Source organism: Scyliorhinus torazame, chromosome 11, assembly GCF_047496885.1.
Source record: "Scyliorhinus torazame isolate Kashiwa2021f chromosome 11, sScyTor2.1, whole genome shotgun sequence".
Lineage (NCBI taxonomy): Eukaryota > Metazoa > Chordata > Chondrichthyes > Carcharhiniformes > Scyliorhinidae > Scyliorhinus > Scyliorhinus torazame.
The window spans coordinates 70,139,060-70,156,265 of NC_092717.1; the positions used below are offsets into that span (position 1 = coordinate 70,139,060).

General features: G+C 46.8%; 1 protein-coding gene across 3 annotated transcripts in view; it reads right to left on the reverse strand.

Moving 5' to 3' along the window:
• deptor (DEP domain containing MTOR-interacting protein) overlaps positions 1–17,206 on the reverse strand; it is a 184,874-nt gene that overhangs the window by 52,976 nt on the left and 114,692 nt on the right. For all 3 annotated transcript variants that reach the window (XM_072467392.1, XM_072467394.1, XM_072467393.1), the window contains exons 7-9: positions 16,343–16,480; positions 13,283–13,353; positions 12,858–12,962 (exon numbers count right to left, since the gene is read on the reverse strand). In XM_072467392.1, coding sequence (XP_072323493.1) covers positions 12,858–12,962; positions 13,283–13,353; positions 16,343–16,480 — 314 coding nt within the window. The remainder of the gene's footprint in view (positions 1–12,857; positions 12,963–13,282; positions 13,354–16,342; positions 16,481–17,206) is intronic.

A 17,206-nucleotide genomic window follows, 5' to 3' on the forward strand; every position in this document is an offset into this window, starting at 1 on the left:
AGACTGATTCCTGGGATGGCAGGACTGACATACAAGGGCAGATTGAATCAGTTAGGATTGCATTTGCTGGAGTTCAGAAGAATCAGGGGGAATTGCATAGAAACCAAGGGTGGGATTCTTTGGAAACCGGTGGGGCGGGCAACTCTGGCGCGAAGGAGTGGCGTGAACCACTCCGGCGTCGCGCCACCCCAAAGGTGCAGAATCCTCCGCACCTTCAGGGGCTCGGCTGGCGCCGGAGTGGCTTGCGCCGCACCGGCCGGCGTGGAAGGGGCTTGGCGCCACGGCAACCGGTGCCAAAGGGCCTCCGCCGGGCGGCGCGAGTTGGTGCATGCGCGGGAGCGCCAGGGTGTGCTGACGTCATCCCAGCGTATGCACAGGGGGGGGTTCATCTCCGCGCCGGCCATCACGGACCGTTACAGCAGCCGGAGCGGAGGAATAGAGTGCCCCCACGGCACAGGCCCGCCCGCGGATCGGTGGGCTCCGATCGCGGGCCAGGCCACCATAGGGGTACCCCCCCAGGGCCAGATTCCCGCCCCCCCCCCCCCCCCCCCCCCCCCGAGGCCGCCCGCGGAGCCAGGTCCCACCGGTAAGTACCTGTTGTAACATACGCCAGCGGGACCTGCCGAAAACGGGCGGCCACTCGGCCCATCGCAGGCTGAGAATTGCCGAGGGGGCCACGGCCAGTGGCCGCCAACCTGCGCGGTGCGATTCCCGCCCCCGCCAAATCCCCAGCTCTGGAGAATTCGGAAGCCGGTGGGAGCGGGATTCATGCCACTCCCCGTCAAATCGCCGACCCGGCGGGGGGTCGGAGAATTCTGCCCCTAATAATTTCTCACAGGACTGGACAGGGTAGATTCAGGAAGAATGTTCCCGATGGTGGGTGTGTCCAGAACCAGGGTTCACAGTCTGAGGATAGACCATTTAGGGCAGAGATGAGGAGAAATTTCTTCATCCAGAGAGTGGTGAGCCTGTGTAATTCATTACCAGAGGAAGTAGTTGAGTCCAAAACATTGTATGGTTTCAAGAAGCAGTTAGATGTAGCACTTAGGGTGGAGGGGATCTAAGGATATGAGGGAAAGCAGGATTAGGCTATGGAGTTGGATGATCAGCCGTGATCATAATGAATGGCCGAATGGCCTCCTGCTGCTCCTATTTTTTCTATGTTTCTACATGCAATTGCAGCAAGACCTGAACAATATCCAGGCTTGGCTGACAAGTGGCAAGTAACATTTACACCACACAGGTGCCAGGCAATTATCATCTACAATAAGAGATATAAGCCATTGTCTCGTGACATTCAATGGCATAACCATCACTGAATCCCTCATTATCAACATCCTGGGAGTTACCATTCACCAGAAACTGAACTGGACTAGCCATATAAATACTGTGGCTACAAGAGCAGGTCAGAGGCTAGGAATCTTGCGGCAAGTAACTCACCTCCCGACTCTCCAAAGCCTGTCCACCACCTTCAAGGCATAAGTCAGGAGTGTGAAGGAACACTCCCCACTTGCCTGGATGACTGCAGCTCCAAAAACTTTCAAGAAGCTCGACACCAACCAGGACAAAGCAGCTCGCTTGAATGGCATAACACCTAGAAGGATAAAGGCAGCAGATACCTGGGAACACCACCATCTGGAAGTTCCCCTCCAAGTGAGTCACCATCCTGACTTGGAAATATATCGCTGTTCCTTCACTGACACTGGATCAAAACCCTGAACTCCCTCCCTAACAGCACTGTGGTTCTACCTACACCACATGCACTGCAGAGGTTTAAGAGGGCAGCCCACCACTACCTTGTCTTCTTAAATTAAATTTTTTTTTTTTCTTGTACCCAATTCATTTTTTTCCAATTAAGGGGCAATTTAGCGCGTTCAATCCACCTACCCTACGCATCTTTGGGTTGTGGGGGTGAAACCCACGCAAACACGGGGAGAATGTGCAAACTCCACACCGACAGTGCCCCAGAGCCGGGATCGAACCTGGGACCTCGGCGCCGTGAGGCAACAGGGCTAACCTACTAGAACAAAGAACAAAAAATGTACAGCACAGGAACAGGCCCTTCGGCCCTCCAAGCCCGTGCCGACCATACTGCCCGACTAAACTACAATCTTCTACACTTCCTGGGTCCGTATCCTTCTATTCCCATCCTATTCATATATTTGTCAAGATGCCCCTTAAATGTCCCTACTTCCACTACCTCCTCCGGTAGTGAGTTCCAGGCACCCACTACCCTCTGCGTAAAAAACTTGCCTCGTACATCTACTCTAAACTTTGCCCCTCTCACCTTAAACCTATGCCCCCTAGTAATTGACCCCTCTACCCTGGGGAAAAGCCTCTGACTATCCACTCTGTCTATGCCCCTCATAATTTTGTATACCTCTATCAGGTCGCCCCTCAACCTCCTTCGTTCCAGTGAGAACAAACCGAGTTTATTCAATCGCTCCTCATAGCTTATGCCCTCCATACCAGGCAACATTCTGGTAAATCTCTTCTGCACCCTTTCTAAAGCCTCCACATCCTTCTGGTAGTGTGGCGACCAGAATTGAACACTATACTCCAAGTGTGGCCTAACTAAGGTTCTATACAGCTGCAACATGACTTGCCAATTCTTATACTCAATGCCCCGGCCAATGAAGGCAAGCATGCCGTATGCCTTCTTGACTACCTTCTCCACCTGTGTTGCCCCTTTCAATGACCTGTGGACCTGTACTCCTAGATCTCTTTGACTTTCAATACTCTTGAGGGTTCTACCATTCACTGTATATTCCCTACCTGCATTAGCCCTTCCAAAATGCATTACCTCACATTTGTCCGGATTAAACTCCATCTGCCATCTCTCCGCCCAAGTCTCCAGACAATCTAAATCCTGCTGTATCCTCAGACAGTCCTCATCGCTATCCGCAATTCCACCAACCTTTGTGTCGTCTGCAAACTTACTAATCAGACCAGTTACATTTTCCTCCAAATCATTTATATATACTACAAAGAGCAAAGGTCCCAGCACTGATCCCTGTGGAACACCACTGGTCACAGCCCTCCAATTAGAAAAGCATCCCTCCATTGCTACCCTCTGCCTTCTATGGCCTAGCCAGTTCTGTATCCACCTTGCCAGTTCACCCCTGATCCCGTGTGACTTCACCTTTTGTACTAGTCTACCATGAGGGACCTTGTCAAAGGCCTTACTGAAGTCCATATAGACAACATCTACTGCCCTACCTGCATCAATCATCTTAGTGACCTCCTCGAAAAACTCTATCAAGTTAGTGAGACACAACCTCCCCTTCACAAAACCGTGCTGCCTCTCACTAATACGTCCATTTGCTTCCAAATGGGAGTAGATCCTGTCTCGAAGAATTCTCTCCAGTAATTTCCCTACCACTGAAGTAAGGCTCACCGGCCTGTAGTTCCCGGGATTATCCTTGCTACCCTTCTTAAACAGAGGAACAACATTGGCTATTCTCCAGTCCTCCGGGACATCCCCTGAAGACAGCGAGGATCCAAAGATTTCTGTCAAGGCCTCAGCAATTTCCTCTCCAGCCTCCTTCAGTATTCTGGGGTAGATCCCATCAGGCCCTGGGGACTTATCTACCTTAATATTTTTTAAGACACCCAACACCTCGTCTTTTTGGATCACAATGTGACCCAGGCTATCTACACCCCCTTCTCCAGACTCAACATCTACCAATTCCTTCTCTTTGGTGAATACTGATGCAAAGTATTCATTTAGTACCGCGCCCATTTCCTCTGGCTCCACACATAGATTCCCTTGCCTATCCTTCAGTGGGCCAACCCTTCCCCTGGCTACCCTCTTGCTTTTTATGTACGTGTAAAAAGCCTTGGGATTTTCCTTAACCCTATTTGCCAATGACTTTTCATGACCCCTTCTAGCCCTCCTGACTCCTTGCTTAAGTTCCTTCCTACTTTCCTTATATGCCACACAGGCTTCGTCTGTTCCCAGCCTTTTAGCCCTGACAAATGCCTCCTTTTTCTTTTTGACGAGGCCTACAATATCACTCGTCATCCAAGGTTCCCGAAAATTGCCGTATTTATCTTTCTTCCTCACAGGAACATACCTGTCCTGTATTCCTTTCAACTGACACTTGAAAGCCTCCCACATGTCAGATGTTGATTTGCCCTCAAACATCCGCCCCCAATCTATGTTCTTCAGTTCCCGCCTAATATTGTTATAATTAGCCTTCCCCCAATTTAGCACATTCATCCAAGGACCACTCTTATCCTTGTCCACCAGTACTTTAAAACTTACTGAATTGTGGTCACTGTTACCGAAATGCTCCCCTACTGAAACATCTACCACCTGGCCGGGCTCATTCCCCAATACCAGGTCCAGTACCGCCCCTTCCCTAGTTGGACTGTTTACATATTGTTTTAAGAAGCCCTCCTGGATGCTCCTTACAAACTCCGCCCCGTCTAAGCCCCTTGCACGAAGTGAGTCCCAGTCAATATTGGGGAAGTTGAAGTCTCCCATCACCACAACCCTGTTGTTTTTACTCTTTTCCAAAATCTGTCTACCTATCTGCTCCTCTATCTCCCGCTGGCTGTTGGGAGGCCTGTAGTATACCCCCAACATTGTGACTGCACCCTTCTTATTCCTGATCTCTACCCATATAGCCTCACTGCCCTCTGAGGTGTCCTCTCGCAGTATAGCTGTGATATTCTCCCGAACAAGTAGCGCAACTCCGCCTCCCCTTTTACATCCCCCTCTATCCCGCCTGAAACATCTAAATCCTGGAACGTTTAGCTGCCAATCCTGCCCTTCCCTCAACCAGGTCTCTGTAATGGCAACAACATCATAGTTCCAAGTAGTAATCCAAGCTCTAAGTTCATCTGCCTTACCCGTAATGCTCCTTGCATTAAAACATATGCACTTCAGGCCACCAGACCCGCTGTGTTCAGCAACTTCTCCCCGTCTGCTCTGCCTCAGAGCCACACTGTTGCTATTCCCTAGTTCTCCCTCAATGCTCTCACCTTCTGACCTATTGCTCCCGTGCCAACCCCCCTGCCATACTAGTTTAAACCCTCCCGTGTGACACTAGCAAACCTCGCGGCCAGGATATTTATGCCTCTCCGGTTTAGATGCAACCCGTCCAACTTATACAGGTCACACCTGCCCCGGAAGAGCTCCCAGTGGTCCAGATAATGGAAACCCTCCCTCCTACACCAGCTGTTTAGCCACATGTTTGTCTGCTCTATCTTCCTATTTCTAGCCTCACTGGCACGTGGCACAGGGAGTAATCCCGAGATTACAACCCTCGAGGTCCTGTCTTTTAACTTTCTGCCTAGCTCCCTGAACTCCTGCTGCAGGACCTCATGCCCCTTCCTGCCTATGTCGTTAGTACCAATATGTACAACGACCTCTGCCTGTTTGCCCTCCCCCTTCAGGATGCCCTCTACCCGTTCGGAGACATCCTGGACCCTGGCACCAGGGAGGCAACATACCATCCTGGAGTCTCTTTCACGTCCACAGAAGCGCCTATCTGTGCCCCTGACTATAGAGTCCCCTATTACTATTACTCTTCTGCGCTTTGACCCTCCCTTCTGAACATCAGAGCCAGCCGTGGTGCCACTGCTCTGGCTGTTGCTGTTTTCCCCTGATAGGCTATCCCCCCCGACAGTATCCAAAGGGGTATATCTGTTCGAGAGGGGGACAACCACAGGGGATTCCTGCACTGACTGCCTGCCCTTTCTGGTGGTCACCCATTTCTCTGCCTGCACCTTGGGTGTGACCACATTTACATAACTGCGATCTATGACGCTTTCCGCCACCTGCATGCTCCTAAGTGCATCCAATTGCTGCTCCAACCGAACCATGCGGTCTGTGAGGAGCTGCAGTTGGGTGCACTTTCTGCAGATGAAGCCATCCGGGACGCTGGAAGCCTCCCGGACCTGCCACATCTCACAGTCAGAGCACAGCACCCCTCCAACTGACATTGCGTCAATTAATTAAAATTAAAATTTGTCTTTTTTTTTTTTTATAAATACTTTTTTTTTTTTAAATTGCAAAGTTACTGTCAACTATCTGTTTCCTAGCACTAGATTTCTAATAGAAATGCGATAGCTAACTATAATACTCTCCGATCTCTGGCTTAGATATCCTCTAAATTATAATTAAGTTATTATGTTTAATTAGTTCCCAAATACTCAAATTTTTTTTTAAAATTTAGGTTAGAATCCCAACCAGCCACTCAGGTCACAGCTTTTCTGTGATGTCACTTCAGTTTCCCCCCGACACACACAATTTGAAAAAAAGGTATAAAAGTAAAAATCACTTACTTACCTTCTGAGTGTCTGAGATGTTCTCAGGTTCTCAAGCTGACAGAGACTGCTCCTCCACCTCCGATTCGTGACCTGCACAATGCTTATAATATAATAATATAATATGGCACTTACCTTACACCAATGGGTCTTATTATTAGGTTAGAGGAGGAGGGCGGGTGGGAGACACTACACGTGTAGTGTCTCGGGTTTCCTCTCCACCAGAATTTATTGGTTGGGGGGGGGGACTTGCCAGAGGTCGAACTTCCGGTTCCTGCCTTATATAAAAACAAATAAAACAGAAAAGAAGAACAGACACGGGACCAGGCAAGGCTTTTTAAATTCACTACTCACCTCCAAGAAGGCCCCTGCGCACCGCTGCCGCCGAAATCCAAAGGGCTGCTCCTGTAAAGGTAAGAGCTTTTAAACTCACTACTCACCTCCCAGAAGGCCCCTGCGCACCGCTGCCGCCGAAATCCAAAGGGCTGCTCCTGTAAAGGTAAGGTTTTTAAATACACTACTCACCTCCCAGAAGGCCCCTGCGCACCGCTGCCGCCGAAATCCAAAGGGCTGCTCCTGTAAAGGTAAGAGCTTTTAAACTCACTACTCACCTCCCAGAAGGCCCCTGCGCACCGCTGCCGCCGAAATCCAAAGGGCTGCTCCTGTAAAGGTAAGAGCTTTTAAACTCACTACTCACCTCCCAGAACTGCGCCACCGTGCTAGGCACCACTACCTTGTCAAGGGACGGGAAACAAATGCTGGGCTAACCAGCGAAGCCACATCCCGTAAAAATGAATTTTAAAAAGTCAAAATATGCCAAGATGAATGTAGAAAAATATTGGGTTAAGCTTACTCATGAACTGTGAATACGTTAATCTGTTTAGTAGGCTTCTCAAGGTTGGGTGTTACAAACTGCACACTACACAACTTCAGCTGAATTGGGTCAAACTGTAAGCTGGTTGTTTACATATGATTTTGAAAGGAACAATAATCACAGGTGAAAATCGCTTATTGTCACAAGTAGGCTTCAATGAAGTTACTGTGAAAAGCCCCTAGTCGCCACATTCCGGCGCCTGTTTGGGGAGACTGGTACGGGAATTGAACCGTGCTGCTGGCCTGCCTTGGTCTGCTTTCAAAGCCAGCGATTTAGCCCTGTGCTAAACCAGCCATAAAGAAAACAGCTGGTAAACTCAAATGCTTTGATGATGCGTTAAGGTACCACATTGCATCCTTGCTGTGCCGAGTTAGATCATTTTCGCATAGTTGTGCTCGGAGCACTATAATTGACCTTAACTTCCAATGTTCTTTTTTAGGTGGGAGCTGGAGAGAGAAAAATCCTCAGAAAAGCCAGGCCTTTATCCAACAACTGTTAAAAGTGGATATGTGTGGCATATGATTACATCAATAGCTTGCCAACAATAGTGCCATGGTCGAATAGCTCACTGACATTCATTATGACAAAGGTCACTTGGACAAGATAACTGACCACAACCAGTCCCAATGGAAAACATAGTTCAACGTGCAATTAACTGCTTAATAGGGATGACGAGACAATTTGTCAAAAAAGAATAAAGAAGGTGGTTTGCACTTTTCTATTGTCGTTTCTCACGGCAATCAATTCAGACAGAATCTGATTAACAACTTGCTTACCTTGCAGGCCAAGTCAATTTCAGCAGGAGCGGAGCAGGCTAGTCCATTTCTGCGGGGGCAGTGCGGAAGTGATTTCTGGGAGGTAAGTCTCTCCTTTAAATTTTTTTTTTAAAATTTTAGTGTTTAAGGTGGGAACAGGAAGTCGACCCGCGGACTTCTGGGAAGACCCTCACCAATAAATTCTGGTGGAGAGGAAACCCGAGACACTACACGTGTAGTGTCTCCCACCCGCCCTCCTCCTCTAACCTAATAATAAAACCCTTTGGTGTGAGGTAAGTACCATATTTTATTATTGTTATTAATATTTTTTTTTATATAAAAAATTTAATTTAGTTGTTAGCCAGATCTTGGTAGAAAGTTAGAGGGATGGCAGGGAAGGGAGTGCAATGTTCCTCCTGCAGGATGTTTGAGGTGAGGGATGCAGTTAGTGTCCTTGCTGATTTTACCTGCAGGAAGTGCTGCCATCTCCAGCTCCTCCAAGACCGAGTTAGGGAACTGGAGCTGGAGTTGGAAGAACTTCGGATCATTTGGGAGGCAGAGGGGGTCATAGATAGCCAGCTTCAGGGAATTAGTTACACCAAAGATTGGAGATAGATGGGTAACTGTAAGAGGGACTGGGAAAAAGCAGTCAGTGCAGGGATCCCCTGCGGTCGTTCCCCTGAGAAACAAGTATACCGCCTTGGATACTTGTGGGGGGGGGGGACTTACCAGGGGTAAGCCATGGGGTATGGGCCTCTGGCACGGAGTCTGTCCCTGTTGCTCAGAAGGGAAGGGGGGAGAGGAGCAGAGCATTAGTAATTGGGGACTCGATAGTCAGGGGCACAGATAGGAGATTTTGTGGGAGCGTGAGAGACTCACGTTTGGTATGTTGCCTCCCAGGTGCAAGGGTACGTGATGTCTCGGATCGTGTTTTCCGGGTCCTTAAGGGGGAGGGGGAGCAGCCCCAAGTCATGGTACACATTGGCACTAACGACATAGGTAGGAAAGGGGCCAAGGATGTCAGGCAGGCTTTCATGGAGCTAGGATGGAAGCTCAGAACTAGAACAAACAGAGTTGTTATCTCTGGGTTGTTGCCCGTGCCACGTGATAGTGAGATGAGGAAGAGGGAGAGAGAGCAATTAAACACGTGGCTACAGGGATGGTGCAGGCGGGAGGGATTCAGATTTCTGGATAACTGGGGCTCTTTCTGGGGAAGGTGGGACCTCTACAGACAGGATGGTCTACATCTGAACCTGCGGGGCACAAATATCCTGGGGGGGAGATTTGTTAGTGCTCTTTGGGGGGGTTTAAACTAATGCAGCAGGGGCATGGGAACCTGGATTGTAGTTTTAGGGTAAGGGAGAATGAGAGTATAGAGGTCAGGAGCTCAGATTTGACGTCGCAGGAGGGGGCCAGTGTTCAGGTAGGTGGTTTGAAGTGTGTCTACTTCAATGCCAGGAGTATACGAAATAAGGTAGGGGAACTGGCAGCATGGGTTGGTACCTGGGACTTCGATGTTGTGGCCATTTCGGAGACATTGCTCGAGCAGGGACAGGAATGGATGTTACAGGTTCCGGGGTTTAGGTGTTTTAGTAAGCTCAGAGAAGGAGGCAAAAGAGGGGGAGGTGTGGCGCTGCTAGTCAAGAGCAGTATTACGGTGGCGGAGAGGATGCTAGATGGGGACTCATCTTCCAAGGTAGTATGGGCTGAGGTTAGAAACAGGAAAGGATAGGTCACACTGTTGGAAGTTTTCTATAGGCCTCCAAATAGTTCTAGGGATGTAGAGGAAAGGATGGCGAGGATGATCCTGGATAAGAGCGAAAGTAACAGGGTAGTTATTATGGGAGACTTTAACTTTCCAAATATTGACTGGAAAAGATATAGTTTGAGTACATTAGATGGGTCGTTTTTTGTACAGTGTGCGCAGGAGGGTTTCCTGACACAGTTTGTTGACAGGCCAACAAGAGGCGAGGCCACATTGGATTTGGTTTTGGGTAATGAACCAGGCCAGGTGTTGGATTTGGAGGTAGGTGACCACAATTCGGTGACGTTTACGTTAAGGATGGAAAGGGATAAGTATACACCGCAGGGCAAGAGTTATAGCTGGGGGAAGGGAAATTATGATGCCATTAGACGTGACTTGGGGGGGGATAAGGTGGAGAAGTAGGCTGCAAGTGTTGGACACACTGGATAAGTGGAGCTTGTTCAAGGATCAGCTACTGCGTGTTCTTGATAAGTATGTACCGGTCAGGCAGGGAGGAAGGTGCCGAGCGAGGGAACCGTGGTTTACCAAAGAAGTGGAATCTCTTGTTAAGAGGAAGAAGGAGGCCTATGTGAAGATGAGGTGTGAAGTTTCAGTTGGGGCGATGGATAGTTACAAGGTAGCGAGGAAGGATCTAAAGAGAGAGCTAAGACGAGCAAGGAGGGGACATGAGAAGTATTTGGCAGGAAGGATCAAGGAAAACCCAAAAGCTTTCTATAGGTATGTCAGGAATAGGCGAATGACTAGGGAAAGAGTAGGACCAGTCAAGGACAGGGATGGGAAGTTGTGTGTAGAGTCTGAAGAGATAGGCGAGATACTAAATGAATATTTTTCGTCAGTATTCACTCAGGAAAAAGATAATGTTGTGGAGGAGAATGCTGAGCTCCAGGTAAATAGATTAGATGGCATTGAGGTACGTAGGGAAGAGGTGTTGGAAATTCTGGACTGGCTGAAAATAGATAAGTCCCCGGGACCTGATGGGATTTATCCTAGGATTCTCTGGGAGGCCAGGGAAGAGATTGCTGGACCATTGGCTTTGATTTTTATGTCATCATTGGCTACAGGAATAGTGCCAGAGGACTGGAGGATAGCAAATGTGGTCCCTTTGTTCAAAAAGGGGAGCAGAGACAACCCCGGCAACTATAGACCGGTGAGCCTCACGTCTGTAGTGGGTAAAGTCTTGGAGGGGATTATAAGAGACAAGATTTATAATCATCTAGATAGGAATATGATCAGGGATAGTCACCATGGCTTTGTGAAGGGTAGGTCATGCCTCACAAACCTTATCGAGTTCTTTGAGAAGGTGACTGAACAGGTAGACGAGGGTAGAACAGTTGATGTGGTGTATATGGATTTCAGCAAAGCGTTTGATAAGGTTCCCCACGGTAGGCTATTGCAGAAAATACGGAGGCTGGTGTTTGAGGGTGATTTAGAGATGTGGATCAGAAATTGGCTAGCTGAAAGAAGACAGAGGGTGGTGGTTGATGGGAAATGTTCAGAATGGAGTTCAGTCACAAGTGGAGTACCACAATGATCTGTTCTGGGGCCGTTGCTGTTTGTCATTTTTATCAATGACCTAGAGGAAGGCGCAGAAGGGTGGGTGAGTAAATTTGCAGACGATACTAAAGTCGGTGGTGTTGTCAATAGTGTGGAAGGAAGTAGCAGGTTACAGAGGGATATAGATAAGCTGCAGAGCTGGGCTGAGAGGTGGCAAATGGAGTTTAATGTAGAGAAGTGTGAGGTGATTCACTTTGGAAGGAATAACAGGAATGCGGAATATTTGGCTAATGGTAAAGTTCTTGGAAGTGTGGATGAGCAGAGGGATCTAGGTGTCCATGTACATAGATCCCTGAAAGTTGCCACCCAGGTTGATAGGGTGGTGAAGAAGGCCTATGGAGTGTTGGCCTTTATTGGTAGAGGGATTGAGTTCCGGAGTCAGGAGGTCATGTTGCAGCTGTACAGAACTCTGGTACGGCCGCATTTGGAGTATTGCGTACAGTTCTGGTCACCGCATTATAGGAAGGACGTGGAGGCTTTGGAGCGGGTGCAGAGGAGATTTACCAGGATGTTGCCTGGTATGGAGGGAAAATCTTATGAGGAAAGGCTGATGGACTTGAGGTTGTTTTCGTTGGAGAGAAGAAGGTTAAGAGGAGACTTAATAGAGGCATACAAAATGATCAGGGGGTTGGATAGGGTGGACAGTGAGAGCCTTCTCCCGCGGATGGAAATGGCTGGCACGAGGGGACATAACTTTAAACTGAGGGGTAATAGATATAGGACAGAGGTCAGAGGTAGGTTCTTTACGCAAAGAGTAGTGAGGCCGTGGAATGCCCTACCTGCTACAGTAGTGAACTCGCCAACATTGAGGGCATTTAAAAGTTTATTGGATAAACATATGGATGATAATGGTATAGTGTAGGTTAGATGGCTTTTGTTTCGGTGCAACATCGTGGGCCGAAGGGCCTGTACTGCGCTGTATTGTTCTATGTTCTATGTTCTAGAAGTACAAGTAATCACTTGCACCAACTGAAATGTTATACCTTGATAAACCAAATTATTAATCTCATCCATCCAGCTGGCAGACAAACAACAAAGACAATTTTGAGTTCTGACCAGCAATCCGTTATCTTTATATCTCTTATCAAAACCCAAAAGGTCGGTGAAATTGCTCTGGACTATAATAAGGATTAGAGAAAATGATCAAACAATTCTGGCAAGGTGAATTTTAATTGCAACGTTGTCAATCTAAAGAAATCTATTCCCGTCAACAGATCGTAATCAAATCAAAATGTATTTTAAATAGCAATGATAATGGCCAGTTGCATGTATCCGCAAGAAATATTGATCGACTGCAGCAGAGGTTTGACTACTGATTTATCAGGATTACAATAACTTCCTTGTTTTTGACTCTTGGGCTCTGTTTATATAGCAAACGTTCCTTTAAAATGGCCTTATTTACTTGTCCTGCCACCTTCAAATACTTGTGTATGTGAACCCCCAGACGTCTCCAGTTCTGAGCTCCTTTAAAATTGTACCGTAAAATCGTACGTGTCGAACCTTATGCAAGGATAGCTGAAGTTTAATCCCGGAAAAAACCCACAGAAACTTGGAACTAAGCAGCCGAATACTGGACAGAACGGTCAACATTTGGTCATATGTATTTTATGTGCTTCAGAGTTAAAAAAAATACCTTCATCCCAGCTGCAGCAGCAGGGCCACTGGGATCCACTGCTTGGATGTGGCATGGTTTGTTTCCACGCACAACAAATCCCCAGCCAACTGCATCACCCACAATCTGAAAATAACCAATTTAGCAAATGCTGAAAATAAACAGGCATATTGAATCTTCATCCAAAGTCTGCCTTTACAAAACAAATTCCTAATGGCTTCAAAACATAAATCTGTTTCTATGAGGCTCCTTAATAGTTTCAACATGGATAAGCTTACAAGTGTAAGTTGGGCTTTTTAATTCTACAAGTATAAGAATCTCAAGGATGCAATGCTGTTGAATTGTAACAAAGTAAAACTATTTCATGCTCTCTAATATTATTAGATTAATTATTGTAGGCTACAGTAGAATGAAGCATTGCGTATGGTTCAAATCACAGGACTTACTGTAAGTGTCTTCTTCATATACGGCGCCCCGGGGGCCACAAGTTCCTCTGTAGTTATGGGCCTCTTCAAAACTGAAACAAAATGCAAGATTCTGAAGATGTACACATGATTCATGGCCCACAGTATTAAAAAGGAAATTGCAACTGCACACTTCAGCAACTTTTTAACATTGGAACATATTTTTTAGTCACAAATACGAGAGGAAAGTAGTCTTTTTTTGTCACTATTTGTTGACGCAGTCTGCACGCATTATTATAATGCGGCAACAACTACTATGTTTACAGCCCTTTAACTATATTAAATGTCTCAAGGCAATTCGCAGGAGCAATATCAAACAAAGTGTGACACGGAGTTACATGGAGATATTGGGTGGAATTTTCCCATTTTGAGATAAAGTGCGGGCAACTCTGGTGACACCTTTCTTATTGATCACAATGGCACGATCTCATGCCAGATTCTGTGCTTGGAACCTCATTAATCATGCACAGAAACCTGGAGGTCAGCTGATTTGTCTGCCTGCCATTGGCAACGGGTTCGAAGATCCCAGCATCATAACACCAGTCCAGCACACGCATATCACTCTCCAGCCCACCTGTCTTCACCGAACCGTACAGGATGTCAGCAGTGCAGAGGGAAAAGGCTGGCAGCATCAATAAGAAGTCTGTTCCTCGATTCAACCACCCTCCCCCTGAGCCCATCACCTGTGAGGCGCCCATGCCCCACTTAAAACTCTACCCACTGCATTTGGAGTCTTTGTGTATTCCCTTCCGGTAAAGGCTATGGTATCCCATCAAACCCCTCAGTTGTGAGCTTTTCATGCAGCCTGGTGGAGGTGCAGACTCCTTCCTCAGTCTTCCCTCTGTCTTCCACTGTTCGCCTGTGACGCAAGATTGGCAGGCCTGACGAGATGTCGGCAGGCAACTGTTTTAATGAGAATTCATGAGATGCAAATGAATGCAAATGTGGTTCAGGCCACCAGCTCGTGGGAAGAACGACCCACCATTAACCCGCCATTGGGAGAATTGCTAAGTGATCTTACGCCGGCCAGTTTCCTATTTGTTAGCTCCCGCCTGCCACCAAACCCACCATGGGTAGGTTGGAAGAATCCCACCCATTAAGTTAGATAAACAAAAGTTTGGTCAAATATATATGTTTTACGAAGTGCCTTCAAACAGCGAAGCGAGGTGGAAAGGCAGAGATGGATGGGCAAGGAGAGAATTCCAGAGTTTTGGGACCAGGCAACTGACTGAATGGCCACCATCTGGTGGAGCACCTATAAATTTAGAATGTACAAAAGGCCAGAATTAAAGAAGCGCAGATGTCTTGGGAATGCTGTGGAGTTGGGGGAGATTACACAGATAGGGAGGGCTGAAGCCATGGAGGGAGTTGTAAACAAGGATAAGAATTTTAAAACAAAGATGCTGCTTTACCGGGAGTCAGTGTAGGCCAGTAGGAGAGGGATAAAAGGGGAACAGGACATGCTGTGAGTTAAGGCACCAGTAGAGTTTTCAAAGACCTCAAGTTTGCAGAGGGTAGAATGTGGGAGGCGAACCAGGAGTGCATTTGAACAGTCAGGACTCGAGGAAACAAAGGCATAAATGAGGGCTTCAGTAGCAGATGGAAGTGAGACAGGGATGAAGTTGAGCAATGTTACATAGTTGGAAATAGGTAATCTTAGTGATGGTGTGAATATGAGGTCAGAGGTTCGCCTCAAGATCAAATGTGACATGAAGGTTGCAAACAGACTTACTTAATCTTCGACTGTTACCAGAGAGAGGATGGTTAGGGCTGATAGGAATTTGGATCAGGGACAAAAAACAATGCCTTCAGTCTTCTTTGTAGGAAATCTCTGCTCATCCAGTATTGGGCGCCAGATAAGCAGTCAGATAATTTAGCTACAGTGGAGGAGTTGAGAGAGTTGCTGGTGTGGTAGAGCAGGGTGTTGTTAATATACATGTTAAATCTGTGCCTTCAGATGATGTTGCCAAGGGGCAGTATGTAGATGAGAAACAGGAGGCAGCCAAGGATATATCCTGTGGGACACCAGAGGTAATGGTGCAGGAGCAGAAAAAGAAGCCATTGCAAGTAATTCTCTGACTGCAATTATATAAGGATGAAGTCACATTCGATCAGTCCCACCCAATTGGCAAGGTATTACAGGAGGATGGTGTGATCAACGGTATAAAAAGCTGCACAGCTTGGGAAGGGGAAGAACAAGGGGGGAAAGTTTCATATTAGAGTGAATAACAAATTCATTTACAAATGTGAGCTGTTGAGATTAAGTGGTTCAGCAATGAGCAGTTGTTGCTGTTATCATTAGCATTCAGCCAACAAGACAGTTTGAATAGTTTTTTAATTCCGAGATGGTGAAGGGAATATGCCAAGGTACCTTCTCCTGGATATTTTAGTGCAACAAGTTTTGCCTATATGTGGGAGAATTGTAATAATTATGAACAGATTGCTCCAAATTGATCCTCTATGGAAACAAGTATAATGGAACTCTGACTCTCCTTTTTCATTTTTTTCTTAATTTTTCAATTGAATGAATTGACCATGTGCCAAAATATCCAGGTTGAGTTTCCAAGTTGATTTTAAAAATATTTTTTCTTAAATTAAAAACACGTTGATGTAAGCGTGTGAGACTTGTTGCGAGGACTCTTTTAGCTGGGTGGTGTGAGTGTGTCCCGGACACTTGTCCTTTTGAGGACATCTCCAATAGAAGGTTCTGGCCTTTACTCCTGGAACGTCTTCAGCCCTCCTTCTTAAAAGTCTTGTATAGTCACTGCTTTAATAACGGACATCCACCAAAGTCCTCACAAAACCAAAATTCTGCAAAATAGCACTGAGTTCGCACTCGCACCAAATTGAAGAGCAGATTAAAATACAAGTTAATCATTTGAAGCGATGTTTTAAGTCAGCATTGACTACAACATACACAAAAATTTGAAGTGAGTACTTTTCACAACATTAGTAAATCATAAACTATGTCACATAAAATAATTGTGATTTGTAGCTCCTTTTGCACCTTCCATGCAGCACCACACAGATGTGTACACTTACCAGACTTTGGATTGGACAACACAGGAGGACTGTTGTTGGGCGTGGGGCTACTGCTGTAATAACCACTGCTGCCGCAGCTGCTACTCATGCTGCACCGTCGAACAGCAGAAACAATCTTGATTTCCTTTGTCGGACTCACTATACAAGACAGACCAAAAGTCAAGTTAGTAGACGCTCACCAAGTTGAAAAGGAACAGATTAATTGCTGGCTATGTGTATTATTTCAGTAGGTTTTTTAGTGGTTACATTTATACTTTTCTGACTGACACGTTTTTTTATTCGTTCCCAGGATGTGGGCATCACTGGCTCGGCCAGCATTTGTTGCCCATCCCTAATTGCCCTTGGGAAGGTGGTGACGAGCTGTCTCATGAACTGCTGCAGCTGTGGGTGGACCGCCACCTGTTCCATGTGGTACAGGTACATCCACAATGCTGTTAGGAAAGGAATTCCAGAATTTTGACCTAGCAACAGTGAAGGAACGGTGATACAGTCCCCAAGTAAAAATGATGTATGTCTTGGAGGAGCACTCGCAGGTGGTATTCCCATGCATCTGCTGCCCTGAGTTCACGGGATAAGAAGGTGCTGTTGGAAGGAGCCTTGGTAAGTTTCTGCAACACATCTTATTGATGATACACACTGCTGCCACTTTGCTTTGGTGGTGAAGGGAGATGATTAGATTCTCTCTTGTTGGAGATGGTCACTGCGTGGCACTTGTGTGGTGTGAATGTCACTTGCCACCTAATAACCCATGTCTGAATATTATCCAGGTCTTGCAGCATATGGACACGGACTGCTTCAGTATTTTGTGGAATCATGAATGGTGCTGAACATTGAGATCGTCAGCCGACATCCCCACTTCTGACC